Raw genomic sequence first — 19934 nt, forward strand, 5'->3', positions numbered from 1 at the left:
TTCATAGTTTACAACCAAGTTGTTGCACTCTTCAGTAGTAATTTTAGCCCACTCTTCCTGACAATAATCCTCCAATTGAATAAGATTCTTAGGCTTCCTTTGCATTACCCTCAATTTTAATGTTCTCTATAAATTTTCAATTGGATTAAGGTCTGGGCTTTGTGATAGCCACTCCAAAACATTAATATGATTGTCCTCAAGCCATTTCTTAGTCAGTTTAGCCGAATGCTTTGGGTCATTATCTTGCATGAACCACCAACGACGACCAAGTGAGAGCTCTTTAGCAGAGTCTTTCAGGTTTTCATCCAATATTTTAACATAATCTTCCTTTTTTATGCTACCTGTGACCTTAACAAGTCGCCCTGGTCCAGAGGCAGCAAAGGATCCCCAAAACATCAAACTGCCTCCACCGTGCTTCACTGTGGGTATGGTGTTCTTAGGCAGGAAAGCTTCGCCAGATTTTCTGTAAATATAAGGCACTTTATTATGGCCAAATAACTCTATTTTCGTTTCGTCAGTCCATAGAACACGTTTCCAGAATGCAACATCTTTATCAATATGACGTTTTGCAAAGGCTAGCCTTGCTTTCAGGTGCATAGGCTTCAATAAGGTAGTCTTTCTCGGACGACATGCTTTTAAACCAGCTCTCTTCAAAACTCTACCAACTGTATGTCGAGATACATTCACTCCAGAGGTGCTCTGTTCATCAACAATCTCCCCAACAGAGATCCTTGGGTTTTGTTTTACTTGTCGAACAATTTTCCGTTCATCTCTTGGGGAAAGAATCCTTTTTCTCCCTCTACCCTCTAAACTCATAACGTGGCCTTGCGATTTGAACTTGTTTATTATGGCTCTAACAGTGGATTTGGGAAGGTTTAGCTTCTTTGAAATCTTATCATAGCCCTCCCCATTGGTATGGCATGCTACAACAAGCTTCCTGACGTCTTCGCTGTGTTCCTTAGTTTTAACCATGGCGATTGAAAATTATAATTTAGTCACTTATAATAGTTTAAATAAATCGCTATCTAAAAATTATCTGAAAAAAATTATTCACTGAATTAGCGTTAAACAAGCATAATATGGCTATAAAAAAGTTCAGAAAGCACGTAAACCGGAAATTGATTGATATTATACTGATACTAAAAGAAAAACAAAGCGGTGCCAATAATTTTGAACAAGGGTTTTTTGCAATTATGTTTGTTGTTCCTTTGTTATTTATTTTTTCTAAAATCCGATTGCTGCATCGGAAAGGCCAGTTAAAAATACATAATATACTTTGTTATTTTCTTTAATTTAATCCCTTTTTTAGAATTTATTAGACAAAATTTAACTTTTATTTTACCGTGCCAATAAATATGATCATCACTGTATATATATATATATATATATATATATATCTGTCAGTCTGTTTATATTTCCTCTATTTAATAACAGATAAGCTTATTTAATAATCTTTCCTAGTGTTAAATATCGGTGTGTATGTAACTAATGTAAATATTAGTTAAATAAGAGCAAAGCAGGGGCGCCCAGCTTTGCCCGGGCGTAAAATACGCTTAATTATGATATTTTAATTTGTTCAGATTTCGTATATATTATTATAGAGTCGTGATTTCAAAACTTAAAAAAAAAAAAAGGTATTTAATTGCCATCAGCTAGAATCGAAACCGTAGCATTTAAAGCTGGTACTGTACCAACGTGACATGCATGCAAACCGATTAAAAATAAAAAAATTAACTAAAACGAATGTACAAAATGTTTAACGATTTTTTTCCATTTTTACCCATTTTTGACCCCTTAAAAACAATTTTAACCAGATAAAGACCCATAAAAGAACGGCCCGTAAAAAATTCAATTATTTGAGACCCCTAGCACCGCTCTGCGACTGTTAGTTTCAGAGGAGGTAGAGTTTGAAAATATGGAGACAGACCGACAGACATATAGCCGTTTATATATTAGATTTTTGTTAAAATGGATCTGGTGTTATGTTAAGAAACGATAACAAAGGTTACCGGATCAGCAACTCACTTTACTAATTTCTACCAATCAATCTCTCTATCAATAAATCTGTTTTTATATTTCTCTTAGTCTGTTCAGATGTCAAGTCATTCACCACTAAATTTCGTAAAATCTATCTATCAGTGATGGGACGATTGTAACAATTTTCCAAATTCTGATACAATTACCAATTCTGTTTTAAATTCCAGATTTGGATTCTCTTTTTTGAAATCTCAAATATTTAGTTGTTGATTTTGTTTTTGGTTATTGTTCAGTTTACCGTGAAAACTCAGGCAATATGTGCATATATTTTTCGCAAACTTTCATGTAGGACTAAAGCTGGACTAAAAAGTCACCTACGTGCACACAGACGTACAACACTTAATTGAAGAGTTTGCAAACTTCTGTCAAGAAATAGCAATTATCATCATGTATGTATATCTATCTATCTATCTATCTATCTATCTATCTATCTATCTATCTATCTATCTAGCTATCTACTTAATCTTTTTGCCTGCCACTTTACTTACCACAATTTTCTTCATCATAATTGTCAGGACAGTCAGCATATCCGTCGCATCGGAAAGCGAACGGGAAACACAGATGATTTGCCGTCGGACACGAAAAACTGTCATTCCCGCAAACTTTGCGGCCTTTCGGTGTTGATCTTATTTTATCTGCTGAGCTTGTCTTCAGTACAGTTGAGGTAACCTCTTTGCTGCTCACAGATGGAGACAGAGTCGAAATAGCTGCAGAGAAAATAAGATTTACAAAGTTAATTAGAAACAGACAAATAATTTACCATTGCTTCGATTTGTATACTTATTTTCATAGCATAGAAAAAAACCCCAAACAATTTCAGTCATCACGCATTTCATGTACAAGTTTTTTTTTTTTTTATTACATTTTCACCCCAAACAAGGCACAGTGCCACTTTGATGTAGGGGGATACTATCAGGGACATGAACATCAAGGGTACTATGTTGTAGGGAGTTGGGCAGCAAGATGTCGGTTCACATTACACTTGAACTTCTGCATGTCAGTACAGTTGGGGAAGCAGGGACCCGGAAGGGAATTCCAAAGTCTAGCAGTTCTGGGGAAGAAACTACTGGAGTAGAAGGCTCTCTTACATCTAGGGATTTCTAATGTGAAGGGGTGGGATTTAGCTGCTTGTCGGGTTTGTCGGGAGTATTTACGTTGAGGGGGCACAAGTGCTTGCAGTTTGTCAGAGCATTTACCGTTAAGGTACTTGTAGAACAGGCGGAGGGATGCAACATTTCGTCGATGGGACAGAGGCTGAAGTTTAGCTGACAGTTCAGGACCTATCAGATTTGCGACTCTCTTTTGAACCCTGTCAAGGAGCGAGAGACTAGTGGCAGATGCACCAGCCCAAATATGGCAACAATACGTCATACATGGGCGAATGGTGGCCTTATAGAGGTTGCTTTAGCATACAGTTGTTTACAAAAAGTCATCATTCACATGCCTTCCTACGAGGACTGGATGTGACACTGTTGTGGAGACTTACTCATACACTAAAGATGAACACTTCCGAACTGTATAAATTAACTGAAAATTACAACTCTCAGGGTGATCAGTGTACTTCGTAGTCCGCCGTCTTGACGTTACTTACTACAACGATTGCTCTTTGTATTTGCTGTTTTTTGTTTCAATATATTTGACCTTTTCTAACTCATCTCCGTGTCCGTGTTTTCCTTAGTAACCCTTCCAGGGCCACAACAGATATGTATGTGGTGTGCAAACACTATTAAACGATGCTGAGCCTGGTTAGTACTAAAAAAAAAAAAAAAATTATATCACATTTTCAACCCAAACAAGGCACAGTGCCACTTTGATGTAGGGGTCTACTATCGGTGACATAAGTTGCAGGGATGCTGTGTAGGGAGTTGAGCAGCAAGATATCTGTTCACATTATACTTGAACTGTTGGGAAAGCAGGAACCTGGAAGGGAATTCCAAAGTCTAGCAGTTCTGGGGAAGAAACTATTAGAGTAGAAGACTTTCTGACATCTGGGAATCTCTACTGTGTAGAGGAGGGACTTTGCTGCTTGTCAGGTTTGTCGGGGGTATTTATGCTGAGGGGATACAAGGGCTTGTAGTTCTTTGGAGCATCCACCATTAAAATACTTGTAAAACAGGCAGAGGGATGCAACATTTGGTCGATGGGACAGAGGTTGAAGCTTAGATGACAGTTCAGGACCTATAAGGTTGATGGCTCTTTTTTGACTCCTATCCAGGAGTGAGAGACTAGTAGCAGATGAATCAGCTCAAATGTCACAACAATACTCCATACATGGGCAAATAGTGGTCTTGTGGAGGCATAGGATACTTTCAGGCATAAGTAACTTTATAGCGTGGTATAGAGAGAGCCTACCTTCCTCGCAACAGCTTTGGCAATGCCCTCGATGTATCTGTTCCAACTCATGTTCCCCATGAACGTTAAGCCGAGGAGTTTCGGGTAACGTATTTTTAGACATAGCTATTGGTAGTAGAGAAGGTTTCTTGTAATTAAATGACTGACCATTTAGTAATACCAGGTGCTGTATGTGCTCTGAAGCCTGCCGAGGGATGGGCACCGCCAGGCTATTCTTGCCCAATAATGCAACACTCCCATGACCTTGGGGAGGGGGGGTAACGGAATCACCACTATCATTTGGCAATACCAAGTGCTATATGCACTCTGCTGCTGCATCCTCCTCCTCCTCCTCCTCCTCCTCCTCCTCCTCCAACTCTTAATAAACGCCACAAGAGCGTGCATAACTAGTAACTATGATTACTAATATTGTCTCGGTCAAAGGACCTTTTTTTCTCTTTTCATCTAAAGTCAGCATCATTATTAAGATGGATTGTTTTCTGTTCACTGAGGGATATGGTCGTGTGTGTTATGCAGTTCTAGGACGTCAAACCTCCCGGGCTTTGCCTTCTCATCCTTTGAGAAGGGGTTGGTTTGTTGTTGTCCTTAATGGAGAATGCCAATGGGGCTGCCCATGCAGTTTCTGTATACAGGTTAGAGTACTCTTCATTTAGGGCGCTGTTTTTTTTTTTAAATTTCACTTTGCTGATCTTGTGTCACATCTCCGAGGGCGGACAACATAAGCTTGATTATACAGTGTCGGGGAACAGAAGCGATTACTGTATCTTTCACATAACATTAGATAAAGATATTATTTGAATTTTTTCCGTTCAATACCCATCTTGTGATATTTTCCCCATAGAATCTGTTCGATTGTCATAATACCATATTCCAAAGTGGTACTTCTTTCTTTATGGAGGACGTAGTGTAGTATATGTAAGTTCATCAGGATAAATCTATTGGTATTATCTCCTCCCGTATATGTTCCGTTATCAAAAAACTATCCTCGCAGTTATTACCTCCCTTGGGAAATGGGAGCTAGGGTTAGGCATTAAATGGAAAATATCCTATTATTAGTGATGTAATGAATATAAATATATTTGGGTTCCTCCTTACAAGAATATGATTGATTGGTGTAAGCTATAAATACAGACTGGTATAGCAGCCTTGGAGAGACGTTGAAAGATGCACCAAAAAACCCAAAGCTTAAGCATATTACCAACAACGGCTACGAACAATCATTCATTAAGGCGGCTTACTAGATTGAATTACTCAACTACTGTAGCCAAGATCACTTAGCTACTTCAAATATGTTTATCCCTTTCCGGGACATATCAATGAGTATAAAAATCAAATTGTGATTCCAGGGTTTGACATCTTCATCGTAACTCATTAAAACATTTTGTACATAACTTTACTTAATCATGCAGGATCTGTTTTCAATGCTTCCCCAGAAGGTCGCACTATCGTGATAAAAATATGTTACCTTAAACAAAGAGCAAGGTTGTAACAGAACGAAAAGAACCTGCAATTATAACATTAAATGAACTGCAGGGTAGATGCCCCCACTCTCACCAAAATCATAAGGTTAACAATGGGGAGTGGCTGCAAAGATGTCCGAAAGCAATCAGATAAATCTACATCCGGTGTTCATGATCTAAACACTCATTACTCTTCTGTACAGGATGGAATGATAAAATGGTTGCATTATAAAAGACATGATTCCATTTCTGTTTGATAAAAACTGGTTTTCTTTTTTTTTTTTTTTTGCAGACTATCTACTAGTTGGCCAGTTGTAAACAAATCCTAAGAGTGATAGGCGCTTTCTATCATGTCTGAAAGTGACACAATGTTCAACGAGTGAGATCGGAGATGTGCCACTGTACAACTCATGCTCTCTACCAATCCAAGTTATGACAACAGGATCATTGCCAGCACCCTCAAAATGCAAATCCAAACCATTCAACGCTTGAGGGCACAGTTCAACGAAGGTTCCGGCCACAGTTATGGTCTTTGGTGTGGTTTCAAGTGACGGCCACATCATGCCACATCTTTGAAGTCGGCTTGCAAGTCCATACCAAAGTATGTGTGGTGATGTCTGCATGTAAACTTGGTGTAAGCAGCTGGCCACTGGCAGACCCTGGGTGTGGCAGCAGGACTCGGTGCCAGCCCACAAGTTCAAAGAGACCTAGGCTTGGTTTCAGAAGGAGTGCTACGACTTTGTAACCTTCTTTCACGGTCCCCTCCTCCTGACCTGAACCGCTGGATTATTTTGTTTGCTCATATGTTAAGAACATCACCAACATGACCTCCCACAACACGAAAGCCAGCATGATCGTCGCCATTTGCCGAGTTTTCACTGAGCTCCCACTAGTGCTTGTGGAAAAGGTATGTCCCCAGTTCCGGACCCATATCAAGGTGGTGATTGAGGCTGAAAGCAGCTACATTGAATAGATGTCAGCTCTACTACATAATTAAGTTACCAGAACTGATTTTTTTCAATAAAGTTTTAAAATAAAACTATAGTGTTGTTTTCCTTAAGGCGAACTATTTATTGTTTCACCTTGTAATTTAGTTTGCCCCACAGAAAAGAAGACATGATCAAATTAAAGATGACCAACAAAAAAACGCGACAAATTTAAGTGATGTTTATTAGAATCAATTTATTTTTTTTATTTGTTGATTTTTTTTTAAAGAATCTGTTAAATAAAACAAAGATGAAGATGAAGTTAAACACGGAAGCTAGCTGATGAGTAAATTACACCGATATCATGCTATTACATCGGTTCCCCGCCGTTTTGTGTGCCTTTGTTCTTCATTTTATGGCCAAGTTGATCTAGGATGTCTGCTGTGTTACTCATCCTAAAATCGGCTGTCCTTTCCTTAATTCACAGTAGTCAAATTATGGACATCCTCTAAAACTAACCTTGTCTTGCAAAAGATTATTTTTTTATTTTATAATTGGTGCGATCTCTTCTGGCTATTAAACAATGTTTTGAGGCAGGATGCGGGTTTGCATCTGGGTTTGAATCTTCAGGTGAATTTGAGGTCAAAATAATAATAAAAAAAAAAGCCAAAGAATTGTTTTGAAAATAAAATAACAATTTTAAAACATTCCTTGTCCATGACGTCAATAGGTTAAAAAGAACGATCAACAAAAGAATGGTAGATATTTACTCGCTGCCCACCTCAGCAAGATGTGACACAAGGTTGGAAAGCGAAGATGTCAAGCCAGCGCCCTTAAAGGAGGGGCACTCTGGCATAGCAAAAATTGCCTGAGCATTCCTATCAGTATTCTCCAGTAGGGGCGCTTCAGGCAACGAGCAATAAATTTGCCCACCCAAAAGCCGGGAGGCAAGGTTTGTGAGGGTGGACCTCCTAGGTGGACCTCTGTGGACCAGTCTGACAGGTACTGGGCAAGTTCCTGGTCTCACATCTGTCGGGGTGATTTTTAAGAATGGATTCCTGACTTGTACTTAAAACAAGGTTGTCTACAAAACAATTAAATCAAAGCAAACATCATAAATTAATATTTCAAGATATAAAGAACTTGAAGCATAACATCGTTTTTTTTTTTTGTTTTTTTTTCTAATAGAACCGGATTTGGCATAAAAGACCCTGGAAAGGGTTGATATGCTGTAAAACAAAACAACCAAACCAAACGCCATTAATAAATATTTGAAAATAATAAACAACTTGAGGCATAAAATAACCCCGAAAAATGTTGATATGCTGTATAACAAAACAGACCTGGTGGAACGTTCTTAGTTGTAGCCGAGGTGATGATGGGTTTTAGTGACGATGTGGAAATAGGCTGAACCTTTTTTGTAGAAACAATTCGTTGCTGCGTCGTTGTGCCCGTCGTAATCTTCAGCGGCGGCTGTTGTGATGTGCCTAAATAAAGAAATTAAATATTACTCATATTTACAGATCAGCTTTGCAGATTAATTGAATTTCATTAAAAAAAAAAAAAAAAAAAAGGCAAAGTACTATCTTAAGTTAAATGTAACCACGTCCCTTGACTAAGTCACAGAAAATTATATATATATAACTTTAAAGTTTAAATAAAAAATCGGTCATTTAAGCATTTAAGTTTGCATGCACAAATCATGATGTTATAATCATTAGATCACTATGGCCGGATTTTTTTTTTTTTTTTTTTTTTACATAGGCATCACCACTTATCAAGGCCCAGGGGCAACTCGAGGATAAGGGTTAAAAAGTGTACAGTAGTCAATTGGACAATATAGTAATTGTCAGTAATGGAAATTCAGTAAATTTTTTAACTTAAGGGTAACGGCTTATCAAGAACTTGTTTACATTGGACTTGAAGACAACCATATTGTAGTCAGCTACTAGTGACATGGCTACAAGGACAGACATAGAAACAGAAAATTTCTGACATCTCTGGCGAGTGTTCGCGCAAAATACTGCCAACCTTGAATACAGCTTTTTCTTCTCCCTTTGTCAGAAAAATCACTCATTAGAAAATAAGGACAAACAAAAAGAAGCGAGGGTAACGGGAGCTGCCGATAATGCATCCACAATGCATTCTCTACTCTCCATACGACATTTAAAAAATAAATGCTAAAATTTAAATGATATTTCTCGTGGTTCAGATTATCCTTGGGGTTAGTTCCTTGCTAATGGTGTCAGAGATGGCTTCGTGGCTGGGTTCAAATCCCCTGACCAGTAGTAATCGTGACACATTGTACTGATGATTCCCGAAAGGATGAAACACTAGAGTCTGTAGATATTAAAATTATTATTTTAATAATTATATATATATATATATATATATATATATATATATATATATATATATATATATATATATTGTTTTTACTCATGGTCACCCCTTCCAAAGAATGTAAAGGGCTACTATTTGGGACCCTGTCTAAGAAAAATTAACAAGATGCTTGTTTATGTTACATTCAAACTTCTGCATATCAGTACAGCCAGGGAAGCAGACAGTAGGGAATTCCAAAGTCAAGCTGTTCGAGGGAAGAAACATGAATAGTAGTTATTTTAGCGTTTATTTTGTTTTCTTACATACATACATACATACATACATGCATGTATACATACACACACACACAAATATAGACACGTACACAGGTACACAGATGTACCCGCACACACATAAGTATATGAAATTGTAAAGATTGTGTTTTAAATTTTCATTACTTTATATAAGTATTAATGCATTTTTTATTTTTATTTATTTATTTATTTTTTGTGGTTCATAATTATTATTATTTACTTATTTCATTTTTATTTATTTATTTATAATAAAACTTATAAATTTTTAATTACGTTTTGGTTTATAAAGGGTATATTTCAATTTAAATCAGTTTCGAAGGATTTTCCAAAGAATTTTAAATTTCATCTATGGCCATCTTTAAATTCTACAGTTAGATAATCTTTTCCAGAATCATATATTACATTTGTAGGAACTTAATTTATCCTTATAAAAGCATCATTTCCTCTTAGTATTTTATATATCTTAGAAAGTATGTAATTTCAATAATTAAACGAAAGACGTCATGTTTTATTGATAGACAAGTTAACCCAATTTAGTTAAACTTCCTTTCTATAGTTGAAATAATTTTAAACGACTCAAATTATAATATTGTTAATATCATCGTCTGACACCATGCCAACTGTTTTTACTCCCACTTCTCCTTTTCCTTCCCTTAGTATTCATACCCCCTCTACATCTTTATATTGCCTTTCCCTTCTTATCATTCATCATTACTTTTCTCTAAAATAATCCTTTTACCCCCCCCCCCCTTCTTTAACAGAAATTTAGATTTTTGTAATTAATTTAAACCCAGTCATGGCATACTTAATCTCCTCTAAATTTGAAAAGGTCTGGAACCTTTTTAATTTTTGTATTTTAATTTTTCTTGCCTGATGTAATCAAATATGATTGAAACGGTCTGCACGTCGTAGCTAGATATGAATGTATTCACATAAAGAATACTAATAAAAACACACACACACATATATAGTACGCAAAAGGTTTAAGTGGAGAAATCAACATGACTTACTTGATGCAGATTCGGATCCACAGTTGAAAAGACTTACATCATCGATCGCCATATCAGTAGTTGTGCCAAACGTTAGACGCCTGACATTTGGCAACGCTTCAAATTGCAACTGGATAAAACAAAATATAAAAAAAGAATAATGGAAATAAATTATGCATTATTTTAATAATAAAGAAGAAACTGCATTCGTTGACCGTCTGTCAATTCGTAAATTTAGGACTTTTACTTGTACCAGAAATTTGAAATTCTTTTAGCCCAATAAACGTGACTGACTGTTCCCGAACAGTATTATGCACAAATGGAATATATATTTATAGATTTTGAAACAGAGACACAAATCATTATATATTAGAGCATGTATTAGTAAAAAATGGACAGACATGTTACAATTATTGAAAACTAGCAGGAAGACCCGACGTTGTCAAGAATTGAATGATGATCAACGAATGTGTCACACTCCTATATTTTTATTGTCATCGAAATCAGTGAAATCGCCCATTTTTCAATCAAATCGATTGATTGCCTGCTCTAGTTGGAGATCCATCGCGGTAAACCGAGAGCAAGCATTACATGCCTCTTTGTAATAACTTAGTCCACAATATTTTATAGTCTACATTGCACTGTAGAGAACCTACTGTTGATTTTATAAAATTATTTTTTATATATAATGGCTTGAATTAAAGTTTAAAATGCAAAAGTCAAGTATCATGCTTCAATTATGCTCTAAACAGAAACATTCATTTCCAATGCGCCCCTGTGATATCTAAGAACCGACAGGCCTTGATGCTTGTGCGGCGATAATGGCTTGAATTTAAGTTTAAAATGAAAAGTCAAGTACAGTAAAACTCCTTTAATTTGAACTTCCTCTAAAGTTGGGCTTCCTCTCATTTGGACTTCCTCTCATTTGGACTTCCTCTCATTTGGACTTCCTCTAAAGTTGGGCTTCCTCTCATTTGGACTTCTTCTAAACCTGGACTTTCTCTAAACTTGAACTGCTTCGTCATTGAAATTGTATTAGCATATTTGATGCGGAGTTGCAGTAAAACTGTTTACATGGTATAGTCAGATATTGCACAGAAATGTAAATATTGGTACTATGTAATTAATGTAGATTAACTATTGATAATTAATTTACACTAACTGTAAATTTTTTTTTTCAGATTGCTATATTTAAAATAATGTAAAACAACCCATCACAATGGCTTGCAACTCTAAAAGAAAGCAAGTGACACTGACTTTACTCGAAAAACGTCAAATTATAGAAAAATTAGATGCTGGAGTTGAAAATAGCGTTATATTGAGAGATTATAAGATTGGAAGAAGTACACTGTTTTACATCAAAAAGAAAAAGGAGGAAATATTGAAGGCTGCTCCTTTCTTTTCAAATAAAAGACATGTCAAAATGAAGGACTCTTCGCAGACCAAAGCAAGTTGAATTCGATCGAATATTGCATGAGTGGTTTGTAGCAAAACGGAATGGAGGTGTAGCAATATCTGGGCCCATGTTAATTGCTAAAGCAAAATCTCTTAAGGAAGAGTTGAATATCGCAGAAGATATGAAATTCAGTGAAGGCTGGCTTTGAAGCTTTAAGAGTAGACATGGTATAAGACAATTAACAATGTCAGATGAACAACGGTCTGCTGATACACACGCAGCATCAAATTATCGTGACAAATTCAAGACGATAATTGCCGATTATGGTTTAACACCAGAGGATGTTTACCACCAAAAACATTAGCCAGATCCGAGGAGCAGAAAATAAAAGGATTCAAATTAAATAAAGAAAAACTAACAGTGATGGTATGCGCTAATGCTTCTGGAACTCATAAACATAAGCTTCTTGTCATCGGCAAATCAAAGTGTCCCTGAGCATTGAAAAGAGTTTCGCCTTTGCCAGTATCCTATTGTTCTTCACGAAATGAATGGATGAATCAACAGTGGTTTAAAAAATGGTTTTTGCAAGAATTTGTGCCAGTCGTCCAGAATTAGGTAAACCTGATTCAAAGTGCTTGCTTCTGTTGGACAATTGTAGAGCACATCCTCCTGAGTCAGAACTAGTGTCATCTTGCGGGAATATTTTTGTGTGCTACTTACCACCTAATGTGACTTCTCTCATCAAACCTATGGATCCAGGGATTATTTGGAACTTAAAATGTTTCTACAGAAATGATTTCATGGTGAATATGATAAATAGTACCGTGAGTATAAGCGATTTTCAGCGCCATTTTACTATCAAAGATGCCATATTTTCTCTCGCAAGTGCATGGAATCAAGTTCGAGCAAGCACATTAGCAAAAGCATGGGGTAAATTATGCCCAACGCCAAAGGCTTCTGAACTGAAAGAATCAGAGAATACATCTGGTCTAGAAAAAATCCTTGAAAACAAACAGTTACCGACCAACCATGCTGTTCTTAAATCACTTAATGCAAATGATGTTGAAATGTGGGTGCAACAAGATGAGGAAACTACTGATCAATATCCTGAAGGCAGTAATGGTGATGAAAATAGCGACAGCTCCCATTCTCTTGACCCTAATGCAAATAACCAAGAACACCCTGATGAAGCAATATCATGGGATGATGCAGAAAAGTCTATGGAGACGGTTATAAAATTTCTAGAAAAAAGTCCTTACTTTAGTGACAACTATGCTTTGCAAGCAATGTCACTCCAAAGAGATATAATCATAAAGAAGCTACAGAAACAAGAAATTGTAGATTTTCATGATCACTTACGGAATACAATGGCAGCACCCGAGAACTCAATCGATGAAAATAGAAACTGCAATGAGACTCATTCAATGAATAACTAAAAAAAACTGTATTTTACATAAATGTATGATTTCTGTAGATGATAACTTAGGTAATAAATACCTAACAAATAAGAGTAGATTTAATTTATTTTCAATGTTTTTGTTCCTGGTAAAAATATTTAACAATTCTTACTTGCAATATATCGTAAACTCAACTTAATATATACTTAAAGTATCATATAGCAATGAATTTGATTTACTATTTCTTAATTCTTAGAAAATTAAAGTTAACTGCAGCACATTTTTGTATCACGAAAATTGAATAGCATCCTCTAATTTGAACAAAGCGGATGTTCAAATTATACGAGTTATACTGTATTATAATGCAATCGTCCTTTAAATGGAATTATTCATTTCGAACGCGCCCCGGTCATATCAAACAAACTAACACTGATTTTATAAGTCGGGCTTTTCGACTTGTGTGATAATAAAACTTCCCAAATGCACTTGTAACATTATGCCGTGTAAGGTGTTAACTTTGGTCAAAATCGCTTGTTCTTTCTTTCATCGGATTATTTCAATTATCGATTATTGATACTTATCGAAGACATTCCGATACAAGACATTTCCATACAAGAACACTTTCCTATGAAATTTCATAAAAATTGACCCAGCCTTTTTTGAGACCAGAAAGAACTCTCTCTCTGTCTCTCTCTCTCTCTCTTACACACACACACACACACACACACACACACACACACACACACACACACACACACACACACAGAGTTCTTTTTATATGATAGTGTGGCATGATCGTCCCAGGGGGCGGTTGAGATCCCCAAAAGAGGGGGCAAAAACTAAAAATTCACTAGAGAAAACGGGTAAACATGACTCTTTATTAAATATGGTGTGCCTGGGCGACAGCAAAAATTCCTGCTGAGAGAAATGAATAAAATAATAAATGACTTCGTTTAATCCATTAAAAAAATGTCATTTTAAAGGTTGAGCGAAGACATATTCGAATAACCGATGCAATACTGAGAATTCATATTTTGGAGAATGACAGTTCACCTGACCTAGGATCAAGAGTGTGGCCCCGGAGGCCTGAGAAACTGCTTGCAACCTTGCAGGTGCGATTCCTGCGAAAATTCTAAAAGGACCAATCGAAATATGACGGAAGTTGACACTGTCGTGGTTGATTGGCTGAAGGGACCACCCAACTTTACCCCGCCCCGATATATATAATCAGGTGCAGAGCCAAGAACCGGCAGTTTGAAATTGAGAGTTTTGAGTTTTGATTAGATTGAGTTTGAGAGCAGAATTATCCCTTCCCCCTCTCCACGACGTCCCGTATCACTAACACCGCACTGCTAAAAAAGAAGTTCAAAGAAAAAGAAAAAGAGAAAGCGTAAAGATTAATTGTCGACTTATACGGATTCATTACTTGTGAACTATAAAGAACAAGTATATATATATATATATATACATATATATATATATATATATATATATATACACACACACACACACATATATATACACACACACACACATATATATATATCTATATATATATATATATATATATATAAGGGATGAAACACAAGTGTCTGGTGGTAGGTAATTATTATAGTAAACAATTATGTCAGCCCCTTTAAGAAACTCGTTTCTTATCGTTGAGCACTTTCAGTTGAATTAAGTCGGTCGATTTAGCTTTTATGCATAGATCATCATATAATGATTAGATCACTCTGACTGACGTATATAAAAATAAAATGTTTAACTTCAACGTTATTTCACGCGGTTAATGGTAGCCGATTAGATACGGTCTTTGCTAATCCAGCCAGAGATGACTTGTGTTGACAGGTTCAGATCTAATCATGACACCCTGCACTGAAGATTCCCGAAAGGATGAAACACTAGTGTCTGTAGGTATTACATTAGTTTAGTACATAGTAAATAATTATATATATATTTTTTTTTTGAAAATTAATCAGTAGACAAGAACGAAGCTGAGTTTATTTGTTTTTTTCCTGTGATTTGAGTTGCCTTCCTGCTGAAAGGCGAATTGTGAGTTACTGTTTCTTTTTCCTAGCGTGCGACCGACCAGCGAGGCGACAGCATATCAACCTTGATGTGATAGGAACTGACAAGTACCGACCGCGAATTGAAGACTGACCAGTGCAAAAAAAAAAACGAAAAGATTACACCTGGTCATTGTCGATCAGTAAATTAGTAAAGCATGGAAAAAGAAACTTTTTTCATATAACAGTAGAATGTATTTACCTTAAAACAATGGGATAAAAATTAGTTCTGTTCGATATTTACTCATTCAATTTCTCATTCAAGTTAAAGCACGTGTGTTTACTTACAGAGAACCCGGCTGGTTGAGCACCAATTGTTCCCACAACCCTCTTCCATTCTCCACCTTGGTTTCCGGCCACTCTAGCTACTTGTTTCCTTACTTTTTTGGTAACAGGATCAATCACATTCAGACTGATCTGACCTGCAAAAAGGTAGAACGACAATATGAAATGGATTAGATGTTTCTTCTGCATTGGTTTCTAACGGATCAGTCTTTTGTTTTTAATATCTCCAGCTTATGTCAATTCTAAATCCCTTAAAAATGCATACTGGTTGCCATAGAATTGGAAACATATGTATTAAAGATGCAATATAGGTTAGCATATAAATTGTTATATATATATATATATATATATATATATATATATATATATATATATATATATGTATGTATATATATGTATATATATATATATGACTACTTCATTTACTCACATAAATTAATATACGAACGTATAATTTTATGCGTCAACTTTAAGTATTTACTTCAACAGTGCTCAATACATAGGTAGAGCTAGGTAGTAAGTTATAAAATATATATGGCAATTAAGCTACACAGAATATTCCGCGTTTCATCCATGCTAGGATTCCTCAGGCATAAGCTTGACGAATCTTAGCGTAGATGAAACGTAGCTTAATTGCCATATATATTTTATAATTATATGATTGTGTAGCTTAATTGCCACCTATATCTTATAACTTACTACTTAATATATATATATATATATATATATATATATATATATATATATATATATATATATATATATATATTCAAGGTTAAGAGGGGTTTGTGAAGCATGAAAACGATGTTATTTTTTTGGATTTAATATTTTATTTTTTTTTATATTTGAAGCTGTCCTCCGTTCTTGGTAACAAAAAGGTATCGAAATGAAAATGAAAGACGTTGAAAAAACTGAAAATTTTTATTTTGGACGGCGTTCATTTCTTGCAACAATGTTCGACACACACACACGCACACACACACACACACACACACACACACACACACACACACACACACACACACACACACATATATGTATATATATAATATTTTCACGAAATCAAGACAATAAAAATAAAAAAGATAGCATCATATTGTGTATTTTCATTTTTATTGCAATTACTTTGTGACCATTCGGCCACTTTCAAACATTATGTCAATCAAAAATATTCCAAAATAGCCACTATAACTTTGACTAAGCAGACAAAACTGTTTTTGGAACACGTAGAGATGCAAAAGTTCTATTAACAGAAAAATCATTCACATTTCTTCTTTCTTGCATTTTTCTTTTCTTAAAGTTGGAACAGTTCTTATATATATATATATATATATATATATATATATATATATATATATATATGTTTTATTTTTTATTACCGTTTTATCTGTTTGTCTACATATGTTTCAGATGTTGGACCATGTTTACGATCCAACAGCATCGTCAGACCTTACAAATTTTCTGCAAGGTCTGACGAGGCTGTTTGGATATACAGATTTTCTGTAAGGTCTGACGAGGCTGTTGGATCGTAAACATGGTCCAACATCCGAAACATATGTAACCAAACAGATAAAATTGTAAAAAAAAAAAAATAAAACACATATTTGCTCTGCAATAGTATTGAACACTCTCTTCAGGTTTTTACTAATTACCAGTTTTACCAAATATATATATATATATATATATATATATATATATATATATATATATATATATATATATATATATATATATATATATTTATTAACACTTTTCCCATCTTTACTTATATAACTTTTATATAAATTTATATTTATAATTCATAAATAATATAATATTTACTATATCTTAAGTGAATAAATTATATTTTATGAGCACTGCACATATTTATTTGTTTTCGTCCATTTAAGAGAAATAAAAATTTGCAACCTTTTTATCCTTCTTAGATTATTTGATTCTTTATTAAGAATGTTCTTTTCTCTTTTCTATTATCTATCTCTTATCTATATTAATAACATTTTTGAACATTTAATTCTATGTTTTTGCCCATACATGACTTGTATATTCATATTTTTATTTTATATTTATGAAAAAGTAATTAAAAAATATGTGACCAAAAATACTTTGCATACTTCTGTGTTTCGTGGCTTACATAGTTATATTTTTGTTTATATTTATTTTCATTTTATATTTATATTTATTTTACTTAATATTTTTCTTTTTATTTTATATTTATATTTTATTTATTTTTACTTTATATTATTTTCATATTTAAATTCTATTTATTTTTACTTATATTTGTATTTATTTCATATTTATATTTACTTTATATTCATATTTTTTTATATTCATTTTTATATTTATTTTATTTCCTATTTATTTTTATTTATATTTATTTCACATTTATATGTATTTTATATTAATTTTATTTCATATTTATTTTTACTTTATATCTTTTTATTTCATATGTATTTTTACTTTATATTTATATTCGTTCATATTTATTTTATTTTATATTTATTTTTATTTTATTTTTGTTTTATATTTATTTTTATTTTTATTTATTTTATATTCATATTTATTTTATATTCATTTTTTTACTTATATTATTTTATATTTATTTTTATTTTATATTTATTTTAGCTTATATTTATTTTATTTTATATTTATTTTTATTTTATATCTATTTTAGCTTATATTTATTTTATTTTATATTTATTTTTATTTTATATTTATTTTAGCTTATATTTATTTTATTTTATATTTATTTTATATTTAGTTTATTTTACATTTTTGTTTTATATTTATTTTTATATTTATTTTTATTTGATATTTATTTTTATTTTATATTTCTATTAATATTATATTTATTTTTATTTAATATTTATTTGCATTTTATATTTATATCCATTTTATATTTATTTCTATTTTATAGTTATTTTTATATTATATTCATATTCTGTACTATAAGACTGTTTGTACTAACGATGTGAAATTTGCTGAGAACAATTCTTTTAGCAAAGCAAATGTTAAATAAATTATACTGATCTCTTCATTTCTGTCGTGACCTCCAGATTTTATTTAATGTGGACTGAGAAAATGCATATTTCGATTTTGATCCGTCTATATTTGATTTAATGTGGACTGGAAGAATGCGTATTCCGATTTTGATCCGTCTATATTTGATTTAATGTGGACTGGGAGATTGCGTGTTGCGATTTTGATTCGTCTATATTTGTTTTAATGTGGACTGGGAGAATGCGTATTACGATTTTGATCCATCTATATTTGTTTTAATGTGGACGGAGAATGCGTATTGCGATTTTGATCTGTCTATATTTGTTTTAATCTGGACTGGGAGAATGCGTGTTGCGATTTTGATTCGTCTATATTTGTTTTAATGTGGACTGGGAGAATGCGTATTGCGATTTTGATCTGTCTATATTTGTTTTAGTCTGGACTGGGAGAATGCGTATTGCGATTTTGATCTGTCTATATTTGTTTTAATGTGGACGGAGAATGCGTATTCCGATTTTGATCCGTCTATATTTGTTTTAATGTGGACGGAGAATGCGTGTTGCGATTTTGATCTGTCTATATTTGTTTTAGTCTGGACTGGGAGAATGCGTATTACGATTTTGATCCATCTATATTTGTTTTAATGTGGACGGAGAATGCGTATTGCGATTTTGATCTGTCTATATTTGTTTTAGTCTGGACTGGGAGAATGCGTATTGCGATTTTGATCCGTCTATATTTGATTTAATGCAGATTGGGGGAATGCGTGTTGCGATTTTGATCTGTCTATATTTGTTTTAGTCTGGACTGGGAGAATGCGTATTGCGATTTTGATCCGTCTATATTTGTTTTAATGTGGACTGGGAGAATGTGAACGCCTTTTAATGTGGACTGAGAGAATGTGTATTGCGATTTTGATCCGTCTATATTTCATTTTATCTGGACTGGGAGAATGCGTATTTCGATTTTGATCCGTCTATATTTGATTTATTGTGGACTGGGAGAATGCGTACTGTGATTTTGATTCGTGTATATTTGATTTAATGTTGACTGGGAGAATGCGTATTGCGATTTTGATGTCTTTTGCTGGGAAAGAAAGTCTGACCTTAATATTTTCCCCTCCTTTCATTTTTATGCGTCTGACTAGGATCTGCTTTTGTAACATTATCGAGCACGTTGAAGTAAACAACGAAAGGAAAGCACTTCAACTCGCCTTTTCATGTTGTAACAACGGCATTTATTCCTTCATTCTCCTGCGATGCGTGATTTTTCTGGACGGTTGTGACGTCACACACGTCTATAACGTGTTCTCGAACGTCATCCACGTCTATAATCTGATCGTCCTCTCTAACGTGTTCTTTATCCATTTTATAGTCTTTTTCTTCACCGGTAA

At 34.1% G+C, this 19934-nt stretch overlaps 1 protein-coding gene across 1 annotated transcript in view; it reads right to left on the reverse strand.

The window, feature by feature from the left end:
• LOC145292796 (MAM and LDL-receptor class A domain-containing protein 1-like) overlaps nt 1–19934 on the reverse strand; it is a 497041-nt gene that overhangs the window by 37031 nt on the left and 440076 nt on the right. Inside the window, exons 114-117 of the mRNA XM_080138835.1 lie at nt 15548–15681; nt 10422–10530; nt 8119–8262; nt 2526–2744 (exon numbers count right to left, since the gene is read on the reverse strand). Of these exons, the coding sequence (XP_079994961.1) occupies nt 2526–2744; nt 8119–8262; nt 10422–10530; nt 15548–15681 (606 nt within the window). The remainder of the gene's footprint in view (nt 1–2525; nt 2745–8118; nt 8263–10421; nt 10531–15547; nt 15682–19934) is intronic.

This window comes from Euprymna scolopes, chromosome 14 (genome assembly GCF_053919585.1).
Source record: "Euprymna scolopes isolate OS-2025 chromosome 14, ASM5391958v1, whole genome shotgun sequence".
Classification (NCBI taxonomy): domain Eukaryota; kingdom Metazoa; phylum Mollusca; class Cephalopoda; order Sepiida; family Sepiolidae; genus Euprymna; species Euprymna scolopes.